General features: G+C 45.9%; 2 protein-coding genes and 1 long non-coding RNA gene across 8 annotated transcripts; 2 read left to right on the top strand and 1 right to left on the bottom strand.

Moving 5' to 3' along the window:
- The first annotated feature begins 755 nt into the window (after positions 1–755).
- Positions 756–7188, top strand: LOC127593486 (uncharacterized). The gene is made up of 3 exons (XR_007960414.1): positions 756–805; positions 5799–5888; positions 7091–7188. It is a non-coding gene; the product is annotated as an uncharacterized LOC127593486 (long non-coding RNA).
- Positions 7189–13047: 5859 nt separating this feature from the next.
- Positions 13048–27638, top strand: emilin2b (elastin microfibril interfacer 2b). Of its 4 annotated transcripts, XM_052053692.1 has the most exons (9): positions 13048–13381; positions 17601–17740; positions 21259–21627; positions 21712–21837; positions 22252–23594; positions 25910–26077; positions 26162–26215; positions 26296–26436; positions 26759–27638. In XM_052053692.1, exons 3-9 carry the CDS (start codon positions 21503–21505, stop codon positions 27070–27072), a joined length of 2271 nt encoding a protein of 756 aa, XP_051909652.1. In that variant the 5' UTR covers positions 13048–13381; positions 17601–17740; positions 21259–21502; the 3' UTR covers positions 27073–27638. The 4 variants fall into 4 exon arrangements, with proteins under 4 accessions (XP_051909652.1, XP_051909651.1, XP_051909650.1 ...); XM_052053691.1 differs by lacking the exons at positions 13048–13381; positions 17601–17740 and adding an exon at positions 19643–19792; XM_052053690.1 differs by lacking the exons at positions 13048–13381; positions 17601–17740 and adding an exon at positions 20763–20942.
- On the bottom strand, positions 14507–20489 carry mettl4 (methyltransferase 4, N6-adenosine). Of its 3 annotated transcripts, none has more exons than XM_052053696.1 (9): positions 20250–20489; positions 19995–20066; positions 19348–19705; positions 19198–19267; positions 18975–19056; positions 18569–18669; positions 18394–18497; positions 15952–16136; positions 14507–15095 (listed from the first exon to the last, which is right to left on the bottom strand). In XM_052053696.1, the coding sequence occupies exons 1-9, from the start codon at positions 20487–20489 to the stop codon at positions 15051–15053; spliced, it is 1257 nt and encodes a 418-aa protein (XP_051909656.1). In that variant the 3' UTR covers positions 14507–15050. The 3 variants fall into 3 exon arrangements, with proteins under 3 accessions (XP_051909656.1, XP_051909654.1, XP_051909655.1); XM_052053694.1 differs by having other exon boundaries at positions 14530–15095; positions 18882–19056; XM_052053695.1 differs by having other exon boundaries at positions 14550–15095; positions 18882–19056; positions 19995–20054.
- Positions 27639–27648: the final 10 nt, after the last annotated feature.

Genomic DNA, 27648 nt, shown 5'->3' on the forward strand with positions numbered 1-27648 from the left:
ACACTCACACCTAGGGACAATTTAGAGTGTTCAATCAGCCTACCATGCATGGTTTTGGAATGTGGGAGGAAACCGGAGCACCCGGAGAAAACCCACGCAGACCCGGGGAGAACATGCATACTCCACACAGGGAGGCCGGAGCTGGAATCGAACCCGGTACCTCTGCACTGTGAAGCCGACGTGCTAACCACTGGACTACCGGGCCGCTCCTTGGATATAGCCACATGAAATAGTCCCTCACTCCAATTTTGTTGGTCGTTCCGAATGATTCCTTCAAATGCGGCGCGTTTTTTTTTTCAGTTTCATGCACGACTTCGCAGCGGAAATGAGCGATGGCATCGTCGCTAATGTATCTTTCATCCTTGCTCCGAAATAGAGTTGCTATGTTTAGCCACTCGCACTTCATCTTTGTCGACTGATCACGAAATAAAGACTCACCCCCCCCCATACCCAGCCCTCCCTGCAGATTTAACCTCATAGCTGTTGAGGAATGGGTACACAGCTGCCAAATCACACCGACATGACATACAGCAAAGTCAATATTTCATTCTGCAGCAGTGTCTGTCTCAACAGGGAGTCTCCAAACCGTACAGCAGGTTATTCACAGTCAAGCGTTTCCGATGCCTGCTTGTTCTAATCCCGCCATACTTGGCTAACCGATGATTCTCCGCTTTTCTTTTGTAGCTTCCGCACTCTGGCCAAGCTCAGCCCAGCTCCAGCGATATCTATTTCAGTCAATCAATTTCTCCACAAATCCATCAGCTCGGCGTGCTTTCTTTCCACTGCTCCCTACCAAATCTATCAGGTGAGTACGTCGACATGAGATGTTGTATTCCTGTGAAATATTCAATGGGAATATACTCCAGACTGTTCAGAATTTAAAAGCGGTTTTGTCATTTATACAATCACAAAGTATGAAGCAAATCCCAGCTAGAGTTGCCCAATTATGTGTACAGAAAACCTCACTCCTCTGAGCTATCATATGGCACCGGCCGTTTACTAGCTTATAGCGCTAACAGCGAAGTTGGTGGCACGGGTTTGAAGCCCGAGTTGGTGGATGGTGCATGAACACCATCGGCTGCCCCTCCAAAGGTCACCGGACGCCCCTGATGTGCAAGGTTGCCACACTTGGCGCTCACCGTGTTGTTTTCCTGGTGTCTGCTCGTGTCGTGTTGTTTTCAAACAACCTAGATTGTGATGGGAGATGTCAAGGTTGTGCTGGCACCCAAAAGGCTTCGTTTGTTGACTTTAATGTGGGGAAGAAACCCTGAGAAATGATCCAAATGTTGATGGACAACATGCCTTTTTTTTTGTTTTGTGTGAAATTTTGACAGGATGAAAACGTCAAAGACAACCCACAATGTCAACAAAAAAAGCAACGTTTGCAGGAATCAGCGTTGATGTTTTTGCTGACTTTTTTTTTTTTTTTGGTCTGAGGGACGGTGCTGCTTGCTCTGCTGGAGTGCGAGGGATGGATACGATTGAATGGGGTGGGTGGGGGGGGGGCACAGAGGTCTGAGCGGTACGCTTGTAATTGGATGATGTTCATTAATCAGCTTCATTAAAGTTGGAGTGGCGGGCGACACATGCTCGGCGCCTGATTCATTCCGTCGTTCCACCGCTTCCGTCCAGGCCATCGCCAACCCTTCATTTGCATTTGGAAATGTCGGTACATTTTTAAAAACATACATCCAAAAATACAAATGTCATGAAGTGACTAAATGTTGAATAAATAAATGGAAATAAAAACAGTCAATGATAAAGATAGTAAAGTATTACCTTACTGTAAATTTCCCCATTGTGGGACGAATAAAGGATATCTTAACTTATCTTAACTTAACTTATGTATAAAATTTGCAATAAAAAGCGTCCTTGCCTAAAAATGTTACATGCAGTACATATAATTAAATGAAAAGATATTACCGGTACATAAATCTATGAAGTAACCGTGCGGCACTGGCGCTTCGAAGAAAAGCCATTTTGTTGGCCTCTGATTGGAACGAAAGCGCAGCGGTTAGGTGAGCGTTTCAAGCAGCGATAGCCCACGGGAGGCTAATTGTGCTTTGGCATCGCACACGTTGACAACAGTGAGGCTTGCCAGCTCGCTGGCTTTCTCCCGCGGCTTCACCTGCAAGCGGCCTATCGTGTTTCCAAACAAAATGGCACGGACAAAGGTTGTTCTTCAAAATGTAATTTATTTGAATACATTTTTAAAAAATATACTGTGATATGTGATATGTGATGTGGGTGCGCGTGTGTGTCCGTAGCCGTAGCCTTGATGGGAATTCAACAGGAGAGAATCCAGTGAGGGAAACGCAATTGAAGGAGACGTGTCGCACACTCGCTCACCGTGGGACGGGACCGCGAGGGCGCGCTGACACACTTCCCGCACGGCGCTATCGCACAATGGCTGCCTTTGATCTGGCGCCGGTTGCCAGCATCCTGTCAGCTTCAAAGACCCACTCGGGCCTTGTCCCACCTTGTCCTTCCCAGTGGACCACATCCACACCTTTTGTTGTCTACTCGTACAGTATACCGCACTGCTCCCTCCAATTACGAGTCACCCCAACGTACGAGTTGCTCAGCAGATTTTCAAAACCAGCCCATAAGGAGGTACAATCCAGCCTATGGCCATAGTACACAATGTATTGTGCCAATGCCAATGTTCAATCAAAGTCAGTGTTGTTGCCAATTTTGTCCACTTGAGGCGCACTGTTAACCACTTAAATAATTCTCAGGATTGGACAAGATAAGCCTTTGTTGACCCGAGGTGATGTCCAAGCGCCCTCGGGCTCGCGTTGGGATTTCCGTTTCGGTCGTCAGCACAGAGAGGATGGAGCACTCACGGGAGCAATGACCAAAAATTGCAGTAGAAACTGCAATTTAAAAAAAATCATGTCAAAATGGTAAAACTTCTTCCCGAAAAGAGATGTCACCGCTTTTCTTCGATTTTACTCACCCTTCAATCCTCTAGTCATTTTTTTTCCTTTCAATTTAAATCGGGAAAAACAAAGAAAAAGTCCCTGAAAATGGAAAGAAAAAGTTCGGTGTCAACACTCAACTCGATGAGAAAGAAGTAACACAATGTCGCTTCCTTCCTCGCCTCTCTCAGAGTGTTAAGGGCCTCGTTTGCGTCCATTCTGGTATCGTCATGGCAACGGCGGCGGAGCTGACACGCATGCGAGGCTTTGTGCCACGCGCAAATTTTGGCCAGACTGGACAAGGACACCTTTGGAAAAAATAAAATAAAAAACACTAAATGTGTTTATAGTTGGGTTCTTAACGACATTGAATATGAAAGAAAACTTCAGACTGAGATTCTCGGTCTGGGCATGTTTCCATGGCAGCACCATTCTGCCATTCAGGTGAAAGTATTTCAATGCGCACACAACTATGAAGTAATAACAAAGGCTCGAGGCCGTAAAAGTGCGCGTGTGAATGCTGGAGTTATGCATGATGACTTACCTGGCGACTCAGCCGCCAAAATAAACTCTGAGCAATGTGCGCCCGCCATTCAAGCTACACATAAACATAAACTATACCCCGATGCATAGTTTCGAAATCACCACTTTATTGACGACGTCCTCCAAAAACCGTCAATTAACAGTCAAAACGGGGCCAACCCCGCTTGGGTAGATAACACAGCAAACAAAAAGTCATGTCATACCAAACAGCCCATTTTTTTGTTTTTGTTTTTGTTGTGGGTGACTAAAGACTAAATATATCTATCATACCTTTAACCCTTTCAGGGACAGCGGTTACTACAGCGGAGAGCTTATCATGTCATCAGGTTACAGGTTATCATTATGATATTTATTCTACGGGACCCGTGATTTTTTTGTTAGCGTCCTACATGGCTACACTTTTATGCGCTCAACTCTTAAACGTCTGCCGAATGAACTCGCTCATCTTGACGCACGCTTTCTTACGGCAACCGCGGTTTTGGCCACCCACGCTTCTGCTAATTGGCCTCAGAATAATTCCGATCTATTTCCTAGCAGACACGAGCAGGAGCGTGGAAATGACTTTTCACTGCGATCGTAATGAAGCCCAAAAAGGTTAAGGATTGGTGCGCCGGCCGCCGCTGATGACATCCAGCGCGTCCATCTGTGGCTTTTAGCAGCAGTCTCACATGACATAGGAAAATGTTAGCCATCCGTCTCCAGATAAATTAGCTTTTCTCCGCATACAAGACGGCTTTAGTGGACACGTTTTCCGAACTCTTGGTTTGTAAAATGAAGGCCAGCCCGAACTGCGCTAAAATAGGACGCACTTGCCTATGCAGAAATTCTGTCAAAAGAATATTCACATATACGCTCCGGATGTTGTTCAGATTATGTTAAAATTAAAATGAAATGTTTTGATTTGACTGGCCGGCCTAGCGACTTTAAATTCCCACGATGAGAGAAGACCAAGCCACAGCAAGACGGAAACTTGAAGGTTTTGTTTTCTTGCGTAAACTAACAAGACGTCTGCGTAGCCGCGGGTCGGCGAAAACTCTTTAATTAAACGTTTGCTCGCCGTGCCGCCGGGGTCGCTGCAGGCATTTTGGATGAGATGAAAGAAATGTCTTTTTTCATCTCTGACCACCGAGTAGCAGCAGGCAGCCAACACTCAAAGGGGAAACCGTGCCACCAAATTAGCAAGTTGATTTCCATATCAAAAGAGCCCATCGTTCCAAGGGGGGTCCGGAACGCCAGCGGCTAATATCATGGTTGTTACATAAGTGTCACCTCTCATTCAGCTGAAAAGCGCGGTTAGTTGCCGGTTGCTGTTGTCATCGGGAGTCATCGTCGTCGAGGAGAAATTGTATGAAAAGGACACACGGAATGAAGCGTTTTTGTTGTTTTTTTGGTGGGGGGTGGGATCACTAGCACAGCAGCAGCGCTAAACGTCGAAACAGCCTCGCCATCACAAATAGTTTGCTCGCAACACGATGTTTCCAATCAACCTATGAGCCACATGCTGCTTCACCAAAATGTCACATGACCTGATTTATGTTTACAATATCAAATTTTTTTAATGTTATGAATATTTCTATAGAATATTCCCCAATACATGTTAACTCCGTTTTTTTGGATTTCGTGCATGAGTGCCTAATGAAGTGTCCTGCGAGTGTGCGAGCGTCATTTCTTCCCAGCAGATAAAGAGACACGTAATCAATATTGACTCAATGTAGACTCAATACTGCCGATAAAGGATGTCAGTCGTTGGGAGCATAAATGATGTCGGTCGGCGGGAGGGAGGAACAGCGGCACATAAAGTGAGCTGACTGTGCGGTTCATTAAAGCCTTTTGAATAGTTAATACGTGCATCTTATCGAGACGCTTATTTACCGCATGTCGTAAAAGATCGCCGTCTCTTTAATTGTCTTGTTGCCGTGAGCACTGCAAAGAGAGATTTTTACTGTCTTTATATGCATGCGCACTCCGGTCAACATCATAACCAAATTATACACACAAGTGAGGCCGAAAGGACATCAAGGCTTTTTTTTTTTTTTTTTTTTTTTTAAATCAACAGATTAGATTTTTTTACAGCTATGTAAATAATGCTTAGCAACAGAACCAAGATGGAAAAAAAACTAAACATTTCATATTCATGACACATTGACCGACCATTTGTGAGATGCCATCTTCACTGTTTGGCAAAAGAAAACACAAAATTGGTTAATTGCACATTGAAATTGATGACGCTCACTTTTAATTTCCTTCTTGGAGGTGGCAGTGCCACGTCGAGAAAGCCGTCCCGTCACTCAGCTCTCTGGTGTAAAGGCGACATTATTTCATCCGTTTCCTCAGGTTCTGCCATCCAACGGTTTGCGTGACACGACCGAGTCGGCGCACCCCCGAGCGAGCGGCGAGGCCCATCAGCGTTTCTTTCTCCGAAATGTAAGAGAAGCTTTTCTTTTTCTTTTTTTTTCCCTACGGGGGAAAGGTGAACTATTTCCCAAAAGCAGCCTGTGTACCGTCACCTCTCAGAAAAGCTTTTTATTCTCCCCGTGATATGAGATCTTTTTTCCAATTCTGCAGCCTCTCCGATGATGGTTGATAACACTTTCCTACTTTTAGGCTCTGACGAGCGAAGATGGCAATCCCGCACGATTTATTCTCCTATCCAGCCACTTTTAAAAGTGTTGTCATGCAAACTTTTTTTTTTGCTGAAAAAGACTGGAAAAATGTCTCGAAAGAAGCAGGGGTGTGGTTCCACGAAAGGACTCATTAATTGTGACATTTGAGGTGGAAGACGGGGGAAATGGGGGCGCCTCACCAAAAGGAGCGGCGGGAGAAATGAAGGTCCAGCTTATTAAAATCCATACGCCGATTATTTGCCGGGCTAGGGCGAAGCTTCCCCCGGCAAGGAACGAGCCGTCGACGGTGAGCCGTAAAACAATTAACTAAAGGTCATACATCAGAAAGAAGCACATTGGGGAGGAGCAGAGGACAAAGTCGCCTGGAATAACAGCTTGAAAGCTAAAGACATAAAAGATGAAGGAAATGACCTCCCCCACCTCCCCAACAAAAAAGGGAAGGGTGACGTGAAATCGGGGAAAAAAGTTCAATTGGCAGCACACAATGCTATGAATTACACAAATCAATCTGTCAAGCGGGAAGGTGTAAGAAAATTGACACTTGGGATTGGTGTGCCACAGGGCTTCTGTCGGAGTCCACTACATTATGTATGCTAACAATGCAAAGTGACACAAACCAGGCACAGATTTTGTTGAATTCCCCCCCCCCCCCATCTCTTTAGGGTTAGTTGTACAACACAACTACATTATGGGTTTTTTTTTGGGGGGGGGGGGGGGGTTGTCTCTCCACATTGGCGCCATCTGAATCCAATCCAAATCCATCCAAAATGAATAAGTCAGCACATTTGATAGTTGCGATCATTTGAGGTTTTGCTGTTTTGACAATTGTGTCATGCACATTGAATTAAAACCCACACGTTTTGTGTGTGTGTGTGTTACACTGAAAACATGCCAAATCCACACTGTGATGTGGCTAATGCTAATTAGTGTCACATTTCCACCATGGTTTAATTGAGTCTTGAATTTATGGTGGCGCTAATGAGGAATGTCTCGGGGCTACAGGTGGTGAGGGAAGAGGAAGTACAGGTGGCGTCTCCTCTAATGATGTCCCCAGCGGATGACTACATTACCCAGCAACGCCTGGGCCAGTGATAGGTGGGTGCTTTGACAGCAGTGCCTTAATTACACACACACACACACACACACACACCCTCTTTTGTGATGATACCTGACTTGGCGTATTTGTTTTCACATCTGCCTCGCAGTTCTGAGGTTCTGGGTTTAAATCTGTGCTCAGGCCTGACTGTGTTTTCCCCGAGCTTGTGCGGGGTGTACTCCCGCTTCCCCCAAAATTCTAACGACACGCATGTTGTGGTCACTGAAGACTAAATTCTCCGTTGGTGTGAATGTCTGTGCCACCTGTTGTCGTCCCGTCTTGTTTCTCCAAGTACTCTGTCTTCCACCCTTCCGTTGTGACTCTAATGATGACAAGCTCTCTACAAATAGATGGATGGAAGTGGTCGGTCAAAAAGCATGGTTGGTGATGAGCCACATACTGCTTCACTATGCCTACAGGCATTATTATCCACTCGTAGACAGGAGCTTGTTCCGGTACATTTCCAAATGGAGATGGGAGGCTAAATTTGCTAATTCTTGTTGTCATTTTTGGATAATGATCTCTCCATCTCATCAATGCAGTGTAAACACTTGTTGTCATTTCGAAAGGCTCCAGTGAGCAAAATCAACTGTTTCCCTTTTTTGGCAGTGATTTGTGAGGAGGTAGTCAGCTCCCATCTGTTCCCGGACCACTGGGGGCTGTGAGCTCACCAGACAGCCTCCACCGCCAATACGAGACCTATCAAGTCCCGTTTCCGACAGATTGCTTCTTTGGGACTTGCTGTTATTTTCTAAAGTAGTTCATCCATCCACAATTGTGAAACAGTGCTCAACTTCTTTCGACGATTTCCAAATAAATGTTTTGTGTAGCATTACATCTCAAATGCTAAGCACTTTGAAGTGATGGAAAAATATAGTGTTACGCTCAGCAAGTTGGCCATATTTGTGGTGTGTTTGATGGTATGTTGTTTTGAAGACATTTGGAAAATAGCCCATTCAAACAATAACTCAAAAACTGGGATATTTTGGGGAACGTTTGGAAAAGCATTCTGTCATTTTAACCTCTGCAAGTTGGCTGTGTTTGTGGAGTGCTTAGTGGCAGGTTGTTTAGATGATGTTTGGGTAAGGGGACTTTGGGAGGAGCCTTGGGGCACACCACTCACAAGTTAAACGTTTTATTTATGTCACTTTGAGCCTGTTAAAAACAGGAACTTTGGTAGTGGACATCGTGCATTGTAGTTTCTGGCAGAGATGTGCTCCATTTGGTGAGGGAGTTGTTCATAGGAATGATGTTAAACCCACAAGGTAGTATTTTATCTGCACCGTATGAATCTTCTGGCCACAAATTAGCCTTTTGTTGCCATGTCCCATCGTAACCTATTACGGCCACAATTTGAGAAAACTATTTCTTGTGTAATGTCTGGGCCTCAGTCTGTACTTGACTGTACTCCCACCAACGTCTAGCTGCAATAGCAGTGCCACGTGAATATCCAGTTCATAATGCCGCTGCCACCACTGCTGCGTAGAAAATTGCAGTCATTCAAAAGTGTCCTCATCCTTCACATTCCCGGCGGTGTTCCTGCCACCTGCCTAATGTTCCACCTCTGCCGTACGGCCGTAACGACCTTTAGTTCTTGCTGGCGCTGTTTAAAGGAGTGACACAAAATGTCTTCCCGCCCAATAAATGGTGCTCTGGGAGAGAAAGTGTCAGGGAGTGAACTCTGCATTGTCTAAAGTTCCAATAAACCAACATGTACAAGCAGAATTTGTTTTGTATGCTAATAATAAAATGTAATCTAATGAATCAGTGTCTCCCGAATGCTCGCGTCGCTCCGTAATCAGCATTCCCGGCGGCTCCACGCGGAACGCCAACGTGAAAACAGCACATAATGTCCGAAGGGTGCGTTGACTTGTTTGCTTGAAGAATCATTTGGTCAAGATGCGTGTTGTTATAAAACGCAAACGTGCAGTGGAGTTGTTGCTGTTGTGCAAGCAACATAGCGTCAAGAAAAACATATTGTAATGTGCATGCCAGTCCACTAGTTGGCGATGGCACTTTTTAAAGAAAAGTCCATGGAAGCAGCATATTCAAAGAAATTAGATTTTCAAGTTAGGGTTAACATTTTCAGAGGAGGGATTCGAAATGGGGTTTACAGTTCGATCCAGGGTCATGGGTTGAAACAAGGCTTATCATTTAATGCCAGCTTTAGGGTTTCAAAGTAGGGTTTGAAGTGGACTGTGAGTGTGCCGTGACATGCTTGGTGTAGTGGGATGGATATGGGGGCTGGGGCCGTGTTTGTGGGTCTCGCTGAGTCACTCATAAAAAGAGCAGGATGACACGTCACCCCAATGCTCTTGTGACAGTGTCAAGGCCAGAAAACACCAGACTGCAAATGTGGCTGCACCCGGAAATACCCGAGTAATCGGTGAAACTTTTACCGCATAAAATACTTCTTATACCCATCCCTTAATTCTTTTTTTCAAGTTTCTCGGAAGGTTAGGATTTCTTTCCTCTACTACAACTAAATGTAATGTTAAAGTTGATGGAGAAAATAAGTGTGCTAATGAGTCTTAATAAAGACATCCCAGTTCATCCTTTCACATGAGTTTTTAGACCAAACTGCCCAAAAATTCAGATTATATCCTCATGAAATCCTCCATTTTCATCTCGGAAAAATTAAAATGTTTTTTTTTTTTTCTCATGTGATGGTCGGAGGCCAAATGACGCTCGAGCAGTCGCCGACGTCACAGGCGACCTTTGACCCAACTTTGCCTGGCCGCAGCCGCTCCAAGCACCAGCGGCATCTTGTTTTATTCAGCGGACGTCAAAACAAAACAAGAGCCTCACGCCTCAAGTAATTTGATGATAATCTGACAGGAAATGCCATTTGCACAAATCAGATAATGTGGCATTCAATGAGCAAACACGCCACGCTGCATTTGGAAGCAAAATCACAATTTACTACTCTCGTATTTTATTTTATTTTTTTACATTTTATTCTCATCAGGTTGTTGATTTTTTTTAATACAAATGACAAATGACAATGATAAACATTTTTATTCTGCCCCATATCAAAACGTTTTTTTTGCAGATAAATTTAAAAAAAAAGACCCCCACCACTCCCCAAAAAATACAAAGAAAAATGAAAATGCCAATTTCCCACTCATTACTTTTCTCACAATAGTTTACGAACTCGTCAAAGGCGGCATTTATATATTTACTTAAGCTAACATCATTATCTTATTTGGCACACTGGTTTTTAATCCACATTATTTTTTAATTGGATGAAAGCACAAAAAGAACAACAAGCGTTTTGCCTTATGTGTTTAATTTCATCATGAGCTCCGTGGCTTCTTGTTATCTCATGAAGACAAAGTCCCAAATCCAGACGATGATGTCATTGGGAATATTTATGAGGAGGCCACCAGAGGAACTTCAAAGTCAGCTCACACTCACTTCCTGTCAGTTTGAAAAGTGTGCATCAAATTGGCTTTAAAAAAAAAAAAGTAATTTAAGCCCGCTACTAAACATATCGCATGTGACCTTTTACTCCAGGGGGCGCCATATGCTTTGATGGATGAGAAATGTGTCATCACAGCGTTGTTGGGATATCACTGTCCTTTTCCTCTGGTGACCACTTCAAGTGTGTTTTTTTTTTGTTCTTTTTTATGATTATTATATTGCTCGCGACCCCGGCGGGAATGCCATGAGAACTCTCAACAGTGAGGACGGAAAAATAAAAATAAATCGAGGCGGGTTTATAGTGTCAATTAGCGCTGAGGCTTATCAAAGCCCTTCAACTTTATTAAAATGCGCCGCGCGTGGCGGGCCAATAACCTCTGACAGATTCATTGAATTTTGACAGACAGCTCCGAGCCGCGAAACAAACCTCGGCGGAGAAGAGCCACACACGCACGCGAGTCGGGAAAACTCATAGCTTTAGCCGGCCTGCCCACGCTTAGTGCGTCGTTCATTCAGTCGTCGAGCATTTCAAAATTTCTACTCGGTGCGGGTTGTCCTCTTTCAAGGAGGTATGACAAATTAAAAAAAAAATTATCCAGTTACAAGCTCTTGCTTGGTCAATGTTAAAGAGTGTTAGCTAACTGTGCTAATTGCGCTTCCATTGTAAATCGTGCACTCGTGAGTTGTTCGGCTTTTACAAAGTACACTTTGTCAAAAAGTTTAGTCCAAGTATTAAACAATGAAATATAACAATATGAATGAAAATGAACTCTTGTACTACATAACTTAATTGTCTTTGGCTGCAATTTCCTGAGAGGGCCCTACAAAGCTTTCCGTGTGTAATTGGGGCTGCTGACAAATGTTTAGTTTCCTTATGACCAACAACGCAGTATAATATACAATCCCAAATAAATGATATCTCATTAAATGTGTTACCACGTGCTGTGCTGTTGCATCCAAAAGCTGCGAGTCATAAACTTGTCTTTATATGGTGTTTGTTTAAAAACGTTCGTGCATATGTTTATGAGCAACTTTCTCATTAGCTGGCGTCCACATCTCGGAGGATTTATGACTTTGTAGCCGCATGTTCCAGGGAATAGTTCCTGTTTTTCCCACTCACTCGTTTGCGATTCAAATTGCTTCTTTCATCAGTGACCATTTGATTTTTTTTGTTTTTTTCTCCCTCCTACTCCTTCACGTTTTCCCATTTCGGCGTCTGACTTCCTTTTAGTACAAGTGCTTGAAAATGAGCATTCTCAAAGCAAGTGCAACACTTGAGTTATTAACTTTGATTATCGGGAACATGTTGCTTCGTATCCGAAGGGACAAAAGAAAGAAATTGTTTCCGTGCTTCAGCGAGAACCCTTTTTAACTTGTTGAATCAAATTTGCCCCGAAAGGACGCATAAGAATGTACTCGCGACAATATCCTGTTACGCGTTGCATTTTTCGTCATACACTTGCCGTTTTAGTGGGAAAACAGCACTTTGTATTACTTTCCTTGAAAGAATGAAACGATTCGTGCTCCTCTTCTATTGTGTTCACCTTGGCCATTGCTGTAACCTTTTCCAGCACAACGGTCAGTGGACAGCGATTCTCCTTCATGAACGAGCCCCTCAAAAAATCCGGATGTAGCTTTTGTTTGTTCATGACTGAAATTGCTGCTTACTGGTACCAATAAGAGTTTTTCCAACTTTTAATATACCTTTTCGACAATGCCTTGGCGCTCCGTACAAAAAGAGCCGCGCAGAAATGTACAGCGGCTTCGATTCGGTGGACTAAAATTTCTCACCGAGGAGATAAATAATGACGTCAAGGCATGAATTGCGGCAAGCAGATGGCGACCGCGCCTTCCTCGCAGCTCTCTTGACCTCCGCCAAGTGCACGGGCAGGTGAACGGTTCAGAGGTGAGACCGCTGCGCCTCGCACCTGTTCGGATTCACCCGAGTAATTCCATTTGGATGCATGTTGGGGCGATGCGAAGAAGAAGGATTAAAAAAAAAAAAGGTTGCAGGTGAATGCCTGGTAAAGAAAGCATCACCAAAAATGTGTGGAATAGTTAATGACGGCAACGTAAGGCATCAGTCGGCAAGCTAGCGAACTATTCAAAGCCACCGTTGAGTGCTCGTTAACGCAAAGCATGTCTGTTGAATCGTCCCCAGAAAAACACACAGCGTTGACCTTTGCGAGCCAACGGGAGGGTGGCGACCCCACGGTATTCCCCCTCCGACGGCAGATCAGAACGACGGGGCGCGGTGTTCCCGGCGCTGCTGTCAGTGCGTCAAACAGCTGGAGTGCGCCCACTCCTCAAACCGGCGACACGATGAAGCCACATCTGCCGCTGTTGAAACATGGAGGCGTCATAAAAAGTCAGGCGAGATCTCTTGCGCATAGAGAGGCCATAAAAGACGCCTTTACATCTTATCGGTGTCTGCTAAAAATGGACCATGACGAAAATTCAGCGGAGAAGCCTTGTCAGAAATATATTTACATATCTACGGTATATATTTAATAAAGTCCGAAAAGCTCAATTTCCTGCCTGCTTCCCGTCCACCTGTCAGCCTTGTCTGTAAAATGTCCCGCTTTTGTCTCCTTGTTGGGATTCTCGCCCGCTTGCTTCAACCGACTTCTTTTCAAGCTTCTCGCGGACTCGCCGATGACTGACAGGTGGGGGAGCCTCTCCTACATAAGCCGACAATGAGGTGGATGAATATGGATGCGGCCGTTCCGTCCCGGCTGTCTGCTAAAGTTCGGCTCGGCTGCCTGCGCATGCTGGTAAGAACCCGTCAAGTATAATTAACAAGTACACGAGACAAGTTGGGGTGTATTTATTTTGGGTGTAATGTCACTGTTGGACACTAGATGGGGATGTCATTTTGTTTACCGCTGTGTAAATTGGACTGTAGAAGTAGAAGTGTCAAAGTATTTCAAGCCGAGCTTACTTTTGGTGAAGCTCGAGTGTCATTGTGAGATGATCTGTTAAGTTTTGGCAGGGGGGGGGGGGGTCACTTTGTTGACCGAAGACTGTACAATATGTTGGTTGGTCAAAAAGCTACAGTCGCATAAATGCCTGATAAATAAAGCCAGTTTAACCCTTTCAGGGAAAGCGGTTACTACAGCGGACAGCTTGTCATGTTAGCAGGGTACAGGTTATCATTCTTGGTACGTGAAAGGGTGAAAGCATTTTCCAGAAATCTTTCTCAGAAAGACACAATTCCATTGGCTGGTGCTACATCGTTAACGTTAGCTTGCCTGCGTTTTCCTTCATGATGCGGTTGAGTTTTTCGCCTCCGATTCAGTGATTTGTAAGACTCGACTCGACTACCCTTGAAGATGCCAAACCACAATGTAGTGCACCGTACCACCTAAAACGCTGACACTCCGGATGAGTATCCCTCACACCAAAATGCAACTTTTTAGCGATTTTCATCCGTGACAAGTACTCATCATTCCGTCTCGTAGGGTCGTCACGTGTTCCTCAAACGACACCGTCGGATGCATCCAAGCCCCACTCCCAAAAAGCGTTCTTCAAAGTGTTGGCCGCTGTGTTGAATCAGATTACGTGAAGATGCTCGCTTAAAAAATACATTTAAAAAAAAAGAATTTGCTTTGATTGGGAAATGAATGAATCCTTAGAGACAGAGAGTGTGTGTGTGTGCGTGTGTTTGTGTGTGTGTGTATTTCTTTGAAGCCCTTGACGCAGAAACGAGCACGCCAAGCGGTCCGATGACGTCACTTGGCCGAGAATTGATCATTTTAATGTTTCATACCACTTTGGCCTCCCTCAAGGAGGAAGAAAAAAAAAAGGAATAAAAATGAAAACACGTTTATGGCGGTTGCAGACGCACCTGCACTAGGTGAAAAATCTGTGAGACACGATAAAACACGCCTTTATAGTTTCACCCCTCCCGTTTGGTCTACATGACTGTATTATACTGCCTCCCACTGGCCAAGACACGAACATCGGAAGGAGTAGCACGATGAATAAAATTTCAGCATTCAATTAGGCCGCACAAATTCTTTACATTGTTTATTTGGGTGATGACTGTTATTATTACAAAGTTCAATATTCTAGATTTTCCCTACGGTATTTTTCCATACGTTCCCTCGCAAAGTCACTGTACAGTCAACTATATGCAGGCAGAACAATCTTTCGAGAAGTTTCCTCTATGGACCCAGTTGCTAATTACCTGTGGTGTGCGTGTGTGTTTGGCAATTACATATTTAATGAGACAGTTGATTGAACACCGAGTCAATTAATGGCCCCGGGATGTGGGCTCAACTGTTGCTCTTTGCGCTTCCCATTCACATACTGCGGTAGGGCGGCCATTATATGGACTTAACTCGCTTGTGTCACAGATGCGTCTTCATGAAAAGTCTGCAGCAAAAATCAAACCTCATCTAAAAGGCGAGCTGGAGGGGAAGCGGTTGGGGGCTCGGTGCTTCATCTTCCTCTTGGCGCCGTGGAAATGACCACGGTGACATCATCCTGAAATGTAAAAAGGCTTTTAAGATGTGGAGAAGAAAAAAAAAAAGGAAGCAGGAGCAGAAAAAAAGAAATGTCAACTGTCTCAGAAATTGCGTGTGATTGCCCAGAGATGATGTCATTGAGACCAAAATGGCAAAGCAAAACATTGAATGGACTGCTTGAAGGCATTCGAGTACAGTCTGTCCCCTAGTGGCTTTTAAAAGGATAAGGCATGACGTTTGCTCATCTGATTGGATGCTGAGGAGGGGAAATAAAGCGAATCACGTAGTAGCGTAAATAGAATGAATCACATCAATGAGTTGACAATGAAAAAAAAAACCCGCTAACCCATAACCAATCCAATCAGACGATGGACCGATCTATGCAATCAATTTAAACAACCTTATTGAAATGCATTGGATAAAAATTTAAACCTTAAAAGTTCTCCTCAAAATACTGTTAAGCATTCAATACCATCCAAAGGCACAAATAGTTTTATTCCTTATATTTAATTATTCGTTTCAAGTTTCATCAATTGATATTCATCGTGATGCTTCATAATTCCACTTTTGACAGAAGCCAAGTTACGTAAATCAACACCTCCAACCCCAAAGCGCACTACTGGTGCCCCCCCCCCCCCCCCACAATCAAGTCCCCAAACTTTTTTAATCCCAAAGGGCCACCATAGTTCTCGCTCGTTTGCGTGCGCAAAAGCGAGCATAACAAGTCGTGAGTTAAATTAGGTTAGCTTTCCAAATGACTCAACCCGGCTGAAACATAAATAAATGAATAAAAATCCTGAATGTCCCTCCAGAATTGGAAATCAAAAGGAACAAGCGCAAAAATCATTTGGGAATGTTTATTAAAAAGTTTTCACATTAAAAGTTGGGTGGCAGGAAGCTGACGGAGGCGAGCGGGGCTGGCCGGCAGGCGTTAGCGTGAAGTAGCTGCTGTGCTGAAAGCGCAGCACCTCGTTGCCCCAGCTGGTCCAACCCGCTTGCAGGCTTCGGGCAAACAGCTCCAGGCACTTGCCGTCCACTTTCATGTACGGCTTCAACACCTCTGCGAGCAAACGTGCATTGTTAGGGGGATCCGAAAATGGCTTCAACCAATTCATTATTTGCGTCCTAATCCCTTTTTTTTTTTAAATACTTGACAAAGTCGCAGTCGTGGTTATTGCGTGGGATACATTCCACACCTAATAGATGAAAATCAGCGATGTATAGAGACTATGTTAGGGGGATGGAAAAATACAATTCAGATGCTAACTGTTAGCATTGATATTTGCGGGGGGTTTTAAAGTCTTTAACCCATGCATATTTGAATACAAATGGTGAAGCAACAATGTAGAAAGATAATAAAACCCGACAACACATATTCCTTATCCTCTGACAAATTACCGAGTAGTAGAACCCTATACTTCTTGGTTTGATCCTGCATGACTGTTCTGCATAGCACTGCCTCCCAGTGGCCAAATTGGGCACACCAGAAGGAACGACTCAAATCACTTAGACTGCAGCACTAACTCACTGAATAAAAAAAAAAAAAATCTTTCCACAGCCCGATTAAGCAGCAAGCTATTGCATTTAGGCCTTGTTCCTACCGCGTAGATGATATAATTATTCTTTTTTTGTTTAATCATCCCAATCTGTGGGGGAAGACTCGTGCTGGAAACTTCACACCTTTGGCGTGTAAATAAATGACGCCATGCCACAGTTGCCACCCTCCCCTCATATATCATTCACAGCACAGTGCCTGGCGCTGACCTTGAGCCACACCACCTGACATTCGCACCTCCTCCGCCAGCACCCGGTGAGCGAATAGGCACAAAAAGCCAGAGGATTGCAAGTTCTACTGGCTGTATGCTTTCATAGTAGTCTAGGGGTCTTCTTGGTTTCTGTGCAAGTGTTGACTATCTGGCACGAAGCTGCATCGTGCTTGTAACGGGGAGAGTTCCCAACCTCTATGTCCCCCGTGGCCAGCAAAGACGTCACTAACAGGAACCCCCATGCTAGAGGGGAGCACGTGGGGGCAGAGCTCGCTTCGGGCTAGCGGTCTCCTGACTGAAAAAGCGTGACACTCCTCCCCAGCCTGAGCATTGCTCTGGGTATGTTGTCACAAAGCAATATGGTCAGACTACGCCCCCTTGCGGCCAAGAGCGGTGCAGGGGGTGACGTCGAGACGACCGTGAAGGGATCCATCGATCGGTCTGCCGGCCGTGCTGTGACATCACGTATCATCATCGCTTTACCGACCCTTTTCCTTGGCCTTTGATCATAACTCACTGAGAGTTTACAAATCGATTCACGTTAGCTCATCCGGCCCGTTAAGGAAAGGCCGCGCTATCAAGTCGGCTGACAATTAAACACCAAATAAGAATGATAAAGTCTAAGGAAAATACAAAAATGAAATCAAACTAAATATTAAACGAACACAATCTGCATTTCAGTGCACATTCTTGTAAATACAAGCAAAGTCTCCCATTTTCTTTACCACCACAAATGTTTTTCTTTTCTTTTGCTTTAGCTGGACACGTCGCACAATGAATGGCGTTCCCTCGAGAGGGAGGGAAATGACGTCAAAGCGTCTCGTCGACGAGTGTCGCCGGCGAGGTCTTCGACATATTCTGCCGGCATTTGCGTCAGAAGGTGCACAGAGGTGGGCAGGTAGGACACAAATCCATGTGGGAATCTGTCCATTTGTCACCCAACTACAAAAAAAGTATATGAAGTCTTTGTTTCTGAGGAACAACTACACTATTCCTGGGTCAATCTGAACCAGTGTCCAAAAGTCAAACTAAATATATTTCTGACAACAACAATATTTGGGGCATTACCTTGCATAGATCATGCTGTCCTTTAAAATGCATCATGTCAAAAAAAATAAACTTGACAACAACTTGTTTCAACATACGTGAAATGAACCATTGTCATTGTATGTTGGCAAGTACAAATAACAAAAAATGGGTCAGTTTTATCCAAAACATAAAAGGAGGATTGCACAAATGTCAGAGTGGAGCATCACTCAAGAGAAAAAAAAACCCTGACGTTTTTCATGGGTATTTTGCAGCAAACAGCAGAGAAGAATGGAGAGCTCATTGATGCTGCTGCAGTGCCCTCTTGTGGCCGCCTTTTCAAACAACAAGCAGGCCTCCTGTTGTGCTGCGGATTCGACTGACCCTTATTAGGATCAACATTCCCTTGCTGGACTTATTTTCTATGTACTATGTGTTTGAGTTGTTATTTTGTTTAACTCAAAAGCTCAATTTTCAAATCAAAAGACCAAACTATAGATGAGTGTTTCATCTCCCTTCTATTACCTGCAAGGGACGGTTTGTGGGAGTGGAGAGCCGAGGGGATGCTGACAATCAGCCGTTGATCTTGCACGGTGGGAGTGCCAGCACCAGCGCACCGCTCTGAGGGGCTGAATTGAAATTATCAACTTGATGTTTTAGTTTCGTTCTCATTTCAGGGCTGCGAAAGAAAAAAAGGCACCTTATCAGGGAATGGCCGCGATATCGTCCTAGGATCAGCACCTCGTACGGCTTCTTGTGCGGCGAATCCAGCGGGAACACAAACTCGCCATCTGCGGTCACCTGCATGAGGGAAAAAAATAATCCTGAGGCTCCTGAAACGCAACGTCAGGCATCAAAATTATGAGCAAACAGCCAATTTCAGAATGTCATTCAAGTGGACGTTAGTGCGCCCTCCAGTGGACGCATTTTGCAACTGTTACTTTTCTTGAAGTTTACCAGTCAACACCACTTCAAGCACACTGACGTGACATTGTGCATGTTTCCCCGCCTACTTTAACCCAGAGCCACTGGGCCACGGGCTCCACCCCCCAGTGCGGGTACAGCTCATGACGGACGAAGCGCAGGTGGCTGGGCCGGTTGGTCACCCAGGTGACCACCAGACTGTCCGGGGATGCCAAGCGGGGAATGGGGAGTCTTTTCAGCTGAGAGGAAGGTAGACAAGTGTATCTTCCAGGACACAAAAGGGAAGAAACGGCCAATCAAGATCCAAGGCAAGTATTGGCTGTCTGTACAGACATGAATACAGTGGTATCTCGATTTATGAGCCACCCCAACTTTCCTTTTTTTTTCTCCACATCTAAAAATTACCTGCGACTCCTCTTTACCGATTTGTTTTCCCACGGCGGATCCACAACAATGACGTCAAACTTGTGTCCATCTGTGTGGTGGAAAACAACCACGATTGAACAACTTCATGTTTTGAGTTGTTTTTCTATTTTTGGTGAGGGGGACTCTCACATTGGAGGAGTGGCTCCATCCTGGAAAAATCAGAGAGCAAGAACGCCGTGCATGGAGGGATGACGTACTCCTCTCCCATCAGCATTGTCACGATCGCGTGTTCTGCCGGGTTCTCGGTCACGCGGGAGAACAAGTCCAGATGGGATGTGCCATCACTGGCGTTAAGCGACTGCACACATCTCTCCTGGTCCTCATCGTCCACCAGAGGAAGCTCTTTGGCCATGTCGCACAAGCTGGCCAGGTTGCACTGGTTGCAGCTTTGGGGGTCCTTCACACCAACACTTCCTCCATGCAGGTAGCCCAAAAGTGTAGCTGACTCCACTAAGGACTTGGTTCCCTCTAGAATGACACATCGGATCTGTGTGGACAAAAAGCCGTTTTAAAGGACTTTCTTCTTCTCACAATGAAGCCTCATTTTATACAGGATGAAAAACAGCTCTTCCAGGTGAGCTTAATTTGACCTGTAAACTTACAAATTCAAATGTGCAAGTGTTCAATGTTTTACTGCTAGTTTTTGCCGTTCATGGATCAGCAACTAACAGGCAAAATTCACAACAAGCGTTTGATCCACAAATCATCCAATACATTTCCCAAGACCCCCGTGTGTGCCTTTCTGTGATGCCTCCAGTATCTTTGCCTTGACTTACCTTCTCATGAAAGGCCTTGAAATCAATCTCTCCCTGGTTGAGCTCACTGCGCTTTCGCTTCTGAAACAAACGCTGAAACTCAATGAACATTGATCGCTGTTCTCTTTGTAATACTGTAGTAACGTCTCCACTTTTTTAAGCCAATGTTTTGATCAGGGAGTCATTTCTGCCACTTTACCTTTGCTAATGTGAATTTTGCGATGTTTAAACGTGCCCCTATATGTCAACATGAGCTAAACAGGTTTATTTAGTTACCTTTGGAGGTCTCTCTTGGCGCTGCAAGACGTCCTGCTTTACTGCATGCACATTGTGATTACTAATTTTATTATCCCCACCGCCATAACTCTTTAGAATCCGGAAGTACTGCCTTTTAAAGCGTGCCACGAATTCTGACTTGAGCTCGTCGTGCAGTCGAAAACAGCGCACATAATCTTGGTCAATGAGCAAGCAGGCGTCCAACAGCCACCCGTGTGTGTTCTCCACTACAACCGACATTATTCGCCTACTCCACTTTAATTGGGGGAAAAAGGCAAACGTGGTTTTACGATTGCGGATTCTTTACTGTGGTTAGCGTCGGATCATGCCGAATGCCGCCATTACCCCTAAACACAACATTGGGATGGTGCATTCTAGGACAACCGGAAATATGAATTTCACCGTGATTCGGAAACGTAAATGGTAATGGTAGTTGCCATCCTAAAATATATCTGCTTTTAGGGGTTCTATACTTCAATTGCTAAACAGCCTCCGTATAGTGATCGTGGATATTTTTTTTAATTACGCTCCACTAATGAAAAGTCATGACTTAAGGGTTTTCCAATTTTATAATGCAGCGTTGGCTTTTTCTTTCGTTCTGTGAAACCGGAAGTGCAGTACGCGGCGATGCATTCGAGTTTGATTTTCTACCAGAAGTTCAAAGCAGATTCAAGCAGTAGATCGCATTCCAAGGTTGCAGGAAAAAGTTCACGTTAAAATATCTCACACTACTTAATAAACTGTACAGGAATAGAAAATTGGACGTTTACGAGTTTCAAATGTTTTTTCTTAAATAAGAGGTCCTGCGAGCTATTTTTTTCATTGGAGCCTGTATCGAGCCGCTATCTACAGTATATAAGGATTTTTGCTCACTATTTGGTGAGTTTAAGTACAAGAAGTCACGGTAAAAGTTTGCTGACATTGGCGAGTAAGAACGACTTGGAGTTGGGCAATTCATTGACAAGACATATTAGGGATTTAATTCTTCTTCGTCTTTTTTTCCATACAGGTCCGGTTCAAGTCTACTTAATGATCTTATACACTGGACGACTGGAGAGTGACGTCATGAAAAAGGCGCACGGGGGGTGTCAGTCATTCATTGCTGATGTTGAAAGGAGTGGCGGTGTACACCCTAAACGTCACAATATTGAAGGAGTTTGGAGTGGAGTTGGGTCAGACCCTCTCTACATCGCCTTCGCAGCTCACCGGAGCGTCGGACACTTGCTCCAAATCGATTTGGTTTCCAAGCCACCATGAAGAAGTCTTCCATCCGCCTCCTGCCGCTCGCCGTCCTGTTAACAAGCGCCCAAGTCTCACAAGGAACCCCCTTCCTGCATGGAGGCGGGCACTCGGCCGCTGAAATGCGCCAAAGAAACAAGTAAGTATCCTTTTTCCTGCTTTTGCCATATGCTGCGTAAAAGGCGAGCGTCCATCGTGACTAATGGAGCGTTTGCCGCTGCAGAAACTGGTGCGCGCACGTCGTGCACAAGAACGTCAGCTGCGCCGTCCTGGCGGGCTCGGAAAGCTTTGCGCAACCGGAGCTTCTGGCTTGTCCCCCGGAGATGATCAACTGTGCACCGCAAGTCATGTGAGTGTGAAACGTGATGATTTATGTTCGATGGTGGTCACGTTGATGAGGGCCTGCATCAGGGCCCTAATGCAGGACGTGATGGACGTGGTGGGTGATGATAATACTCACGTTTTGTCCACAGGTGGAGTGGAGCCGTGTTTCCCAACTTTTACTGATTTATGGCACATATTTTGAGCATTTAATTGTTCTGCATGCTGAAATATGTGGCTCGCTTGCACAGATGGTTGACCCAAGACCAATTGAGCAATTTTTGGGTAGCACACCTGATCATCTCTGAAGTGACTAGGATATTTTTTAAAACTCGGAATGTCAATCAAAACTGGGTAATAATATTAATTTGAACAGAAGCATTGGGAAAAAAAGCTTCACAAGTTAGCTTTGCCTATGTATTAAGTACACATTCTTCCCCAGATACCGCACGCACTTCAGGCCCACATACAAGCTGGACTACAAGACGGTGACGGAGCTGCAGTGGAGGTGCTGCCCGGGCTACCAGGGCCACGACTGCATGGAGGTGAAAAGCGTCACCAAGCTACCAGAGCGAAACCGAGACAATCTGGCGCCGTTTGCTTCTGGACACGTTTTAGCCGAGCCTACGGACCACCAGGGGGGCCGCCGGGGCAAGCATCCGTGGCAAGGTCCTGCCGGTGCTCCCGGCCTGGAGGACGAAGTGCAACGACTTTCCCAGTTGGTGCTGGACATGCAGGCCAGGATAACTGACATGTCATCCAACCTGAGGTTGGACTTCCAGGAGGATGCGAGCAAGATGCTGTCCGTGCTGCTGGACCAGATGGGGGAGCCGGGCCGAGCTGCCAGTGCCAGAGGTGGCGAGAGCAGGACTATTGACTTGTTCTCTGTGGACAACCTCGTGAATAAGATCAGCTTCCTGGAGAGCAGGAGTGACACTTGGAAGCATCTGGAGGAACGTGTCAACCGACACGATGAGCAAATTCAACATCTAACGGAGGAACCCCTTGCACCCGCCTCCGTCGCCGACCTGCAGGCCTACGTGGACGAGAACATCCGCACTTTGAGGAAAGAGCTGATGGAGGGCATGGAGATCAAACTGGCCGATCTGAAGAACTCATGCGATTACAAGATCATGTCCATGCACCACGAGTGCGAGGACCAGGAGGAGCATTACCTCGCCCTGAGCGAGCGCATGGACTCCAAAGAAAATCAACTCCGCCAACAAATCCAGAAGCTGAAGAACGAGCTGGAGGAGTCACAAACCAGACCGGTTCCAGATTGGCTTCTTGACAAAATCGAAGGACTGCTGAACTCTTCTGTGGCGGATCGGAATGTGAAGAGAGAGCATGGAGAAGCTATCGCAGACCTGAAGGAGAAGCTCATTTCAATGGAGGAACGTCTCTCCAACATCAACCGCCAAAGTCCGGATGTTCCTCGAAATGAAGCGGATACTCTCCTCAGCGGCTCTTTCCAAACGTTGGAGGATAGCGCGAATGTCTTGGACCTTGAATTTTGCAAGGCAAACCTGATAGTCTTAGAGAAGAGTCGAAAGACAACTTGGGAAAAGCTTCAAGGCATGGAGGGCCGTCTTCAAAACCTGGAGAGCCTATGCGGCGAACTGACTGCCGTCAAAGATCGCGTGGGGGTCCTGGAGGGCCACGACTGCACCAAGGTCCTGCCCAGAGCCCGGGTGGTGACCGATATGACGCCGCTGGAAGTCAAGGTCTCCCGCAAGGTCCAGATGGATGTGGCGCGTATGGCAAAGGATCTCCAGATCCAGACAGGTACCCTTAAAATGCATTCGGTGAAATTCGTGATATGAAAATACCGTATGTAAATACTCCCTAGGCACTTAATTTTCAGAAAAGCAGCATGGCAAACGTGGAACACAATCCAAAACGTTGACTTTTTGTATTTAGCTCCCCTTCAAACTCAAATCAAATAGAGCGGCTACCATTTCCACTGCCTGATGTTTTGTACTAAATCGTACTTCAAGCCCCCAAAATTGCGCCTCCTTCAAGCCACTTCTGGCGTATTAGCGACGGTCATGTGCCGTGACCACATCTGCCGTCATGTGGCGGCCAGATGCACCCGCCCTTGAGTGTATCAACTCTACAACATAACATCAGACCCCCCCCCCCCCCTCCAGCTGCCTGCAGGGTGGGCATGCAGAAAAGGACAGCAGCAGCACATTAAAGGCATACCAGCATACCAAGGCCGGCACACGTGTTCCATCGGCGTACAACTTGTCCCCTCGCGACTCCCACCACTGACCCCCGGGGATGGGGGTGAGGGGTCCGGGGGGGGGGGGGTCACAGAAGTCAACGGAACACGTGCAACAGTTTTACGTGTCGGCCATTAGGAAGGGCATCCGCCGTGAAAACCGCGCTAAAGAAATAACGCGAAAAACTCGCCACGGCGACAGGATGAAAGGTCACGATGAAAGGTCACGACAACTTTAGTGAAAGTCCAAGTCAAGACTTTTCCTGTTGGTTTGGACCAATAAATCTGCGTTAAAAAAAAAAAAAAAAACGAGGGTTGTTCTGCTGGCGAAATCACCTTCTTGTGGAGATGGATAGTCGTGGGAGGTGCAAATGCACGTCACAGGTCTCATTTCAGGCCTTCGGGCGAGCTGCAGGCTGTCGTGTTGTCGTTCAGTCTTGTCAAGCGCTTCTCCGGGTTATCACGCTTGACCGCCTTATCTCCAGCGCGCGCACCGGTTTAGCCACCGAGGGAGCAAATGGCCGTCCTTCTTATCAAGTGGTCGCGACAAGCGAGCGCCCTGATGCTTTGGCCATGTAAGATTTCGTAACAAAACGGCAAGATATGAAAATTAAATGAAGAGTGACTTTCCCACTCAATGTCAGGACAATCCATTTGTTGCGCTTGTTTTGTCGCGATCTTTTCATTAAAGCGCTACAAACTCACCCGGAAATTTGGCTTTGCCTCATTTAGGTTTTTCTTTCCACCCCATTATGGGGGGGGGCTCCCCTCATTTCAGGGATAGCGACACAGCAAACACACGAAACCCCCTCTTGGGACCTTCTTGCCTCTTATGTGTCCAGAAGAGATTCGCTCAGCCGCGGAAGGTCAAATGCGTGACGGGGGGGGGGGGGGGGGGGGGGGTCGGGGCCAAACATGCCAAGATAAGCTGCGGTAAAGATTTAGAGCGGCCACTTTCCAGCGTCAGTCTGTCTGCGAGTGGAAATCTTGACAGGTCGCCAGCCCGGTGCAAATGTCCCGCAAGCCAACAGGGCGCAGGGGTCAGACTCGTTTGAAGTGCATTCCATATTTTTTTTTTTTTGCATGCTTGAAGCAAACAAACAAGTCTTGCGAAATACTTGTAGGGTTTTTTTTTTTTGTTTTTGTTTTTGAAAAAAATCGCACTTTCACTCCAATGCGTCGTCACTCGCAGTAAGCGACGCTGATTGAATACACATGCTTGCGCTTTTTTAACGGCGCCCACTCGGGTTGAGCAATGCCTTTTGGCTTCCACGCACACATCACGCCTCGCTGCGTAAACGGGCCTGTTGCTGTTTGTACATACAAAGTATCGTAGTGAGTCATCCACCTCTCGGCACCATCCCGAAGACCATCATCCTTATCCTTTGCGTTATTTCGTAGAATTGTTTTTACAAAAATAATTCATTCATTCATCTTCCTAACCGCTTGATCCTCACTAGGGTCACGGGGGGTGCTGGAGCCTATCCCAGCCGTCTCCGGGCAGTAGGCGGGGGACACCCTGAATCGGTTGCCAGCCAATCGCAGGGCACACATAGACGAACAACCATCCACGCTCACACTCACACCTAGGGACAATTTGGAGTGTTCAATCAGCCTGCCATGCATATTTTTGGAATGTGGGAGGAAACCGGAGCACCCGGAGAAAACCCACGCAAGCACCGGGGAGAACATGCAAACTCCACACAGGGAGGCCGGAGCTGGAATCGAACCCGGTACCTCTGCACTGTGAAGCCCACGTGCTAACCAGTGGACTACCGGGCCGCCTACAAAAATAATGATTGTAATAATTAGATGTCGCAAGGAAACAAACTGGATAAATCTATGGCTGAGTATCTAGTGTATGTACTCTCAATAGGCTTGACAGTGGATGCGGGACCTCCTCTGGTGGTTCCCCCCAGACCTGAGAACACGCCCCAGAAGACGGCATCGGCGGAACCCCCGGGTAAGATGACTCTGTCGTCAAAGCTTCCCAAAGGGACGCATGGTAGCTTTGCGCCTGTGCTCGGCTTCGCCGGAGCGCCGGGTGAGTTTACAAATCAAATGTCTTTGTGTTTTGCAACGTGATGAAGCAGCATGTGGCTGAGCATCTTGTTTTCATCTTTCTAAGCTGCACCAGTAAAACTCGCTGGGCCGCTACGATCCACTCTTCCTTCCATTGCTGGTAAGTCATGTCATTTTTTTCCCCCTCCTACACTTTTATTAACCTGCTCTGGAATTAGCCGCATTTTCCTGTTTGTGAAGCGGACGCGGTGGCACGGCACATCAGCCACAAGATCTCCTTCTCTGCTGGCCTCACCCTGCCGCCCGTTCACGGCGAGGCGGGCGTCATCCGATTCGACGCGGTGTTGGTCAACGATGGAGGCCACTATGACCCCAGGACAGGTGAGTACATAAAGTAGTATCACTAGTACGGTAAATTTGCATAAATGTTTTAGCAGAGGATAAAGAAAATATGTATATGTTGTGATATTCTATTTCGACATGTGTTGTTGAAGCATTTGTGTTTCAACATCTGTCGCGTAAAGGTTTGTATCGATGCTAATGTAAACAATTCAATGGCATTTTCCATTCATGATAGCACTAAGCAAGCGAGATGTTCTAATTTCATTCATTAGCTATCTCACGCTATGCTAGCTACATTGCTTAAAAAGTTGACTGAAGTCGTGTTCTGCAAATCCAATAACAAGAATCTCTGTGTTGCTAGGCGTCTTCACGGCACCCGTGGACGGCCGCTACCTACTGAGCGCCGTGCTCGGTGCCCAGCCCGGCACCAAGATCGAGGTGGTCCTGTCGGTGGACCAGCGCGTCGTCCACAGGTTGGACTCCACATCAGGGGCAGCCCCTAAGCCATGCCCTGGCCTCTGTGCCTCCGCCTCGCTCACCCTGGTGGTGCCCATGAGGCGTGGCGAGCAGGCGACCCTCACGCTGATTGCGGGGAAGCTCGCCAACACTGCCACAGACTCCACCCACTTCCTGTCATCCTTCAGCGGTGTGCTGCTCTACCCGTCTAGTCGGTAGCCATCGCCGCTTCGCATGTCAGAGTTGGAGAATGCAAAAAGGTAAAAGATTGACATACTATATTCTTTATGAAGGGGAACAAAATAAGTAACTCATGTCACGATTTGGCACCCTTCCTCCTTACCTCATGGCAATTGCGAGACTAATAAAGGTTTTCTTATCTTATCTTATCTTAAATGACTCTGGAGACCACGTGTGTCTAGTTTTATTGGACTTAACTGCAGCATTTGATACAGTGGATCGCAGTATTTTGCTGACTCGTTTGCAGCACTCGGTGGGCATTGGCGCCAATTTAACATGCACAATGTTAAATTGTATGAAAATACTCAACAAAATCATCAACCCTGATTGAAGGGAAGCAAAATGAGTGCTCCATACCACTTTTGGCACCATCCAACCACCTTCCAACCTTAGGAGGGGGTACCAAAATAAATGCTTCATACTATTTAGCAACTTTGGAATCTGGGAAGGTGTCAAAATTAGTGATTAATGACAATTCCTTGTATTTTATTTTTATTGTTGTATTTTTTTAATTAGGCTTTATGAAAATAAAAACTTCTGCCTAACGTTGACGGC

This window comes from Hippocampus zosterae, chromosome 20 (assembly GCF_025434085.1).
Source record: "Hippocampus zosterae strain Florida chromosome 20, ASM2543408v3, whole genome shotgun sequence".
In the NCBI taxonomy this organism is placed as follows: domain Eukaryota; kingdom Metazoa; phylum Chordata; class Actinopteri; order Syngnathiformes; family Syngnathidae; genus Hippocampus; species Hippocampus zosterae.

What these genes read in the sequence shown, in the direction of transcription:
- mettl4 (XM_052053694.1), bottom strand. Translation starts at nt 20,489, where the DNA reads ATGTCGGTTGTAGTGGAGAACACACACGGGTGGCTGTTGGACGCCTGC. An exon ending in CCCAGTGGCTCTGGGTTAAA is followed by an intron (nt 18,670 to 18,881) that starts GTAGGCGGGGAA and finishes TCCCTCATGCAG; the next exon opens with GTGACCGCAGATGGCGAGTT. An exon ending in CCTGCCACCCAACTTTTAAT is followed by an intron (nt 15,096 to 15,951) that starts GTGAAAACTTTT and finishes TTTACATTTCAG; the next exon opens with GATGATGTCACCGTGGTCAT.
- emilin2b (XM_052053692.1), top strand. Translation starts at nt 21,503, where the DNA reads ATGAAGAAGTCTTCCATCCGCCTCCTGCCGCTCGCCGTCCTGTTAACA. An exon ending in GAAATGCGCCAAAGAAACAA is followed by an intron (nt 21,628 to 21,711) that starts GTAAGTATCCTT and finishes TTGCCGCTGCAG; the next exon opens with AAACTGGTGCGCGCACGTCG. An exon ending in AACTGTGCACCGCAAGTCAT is followed by an intron (nt 21,838 to 22,251) that starts GTGAGTGTGAAA and finishes ATTCTTCCCCAG; the next exon opens with ATACCGCACGCACTTCAGGC.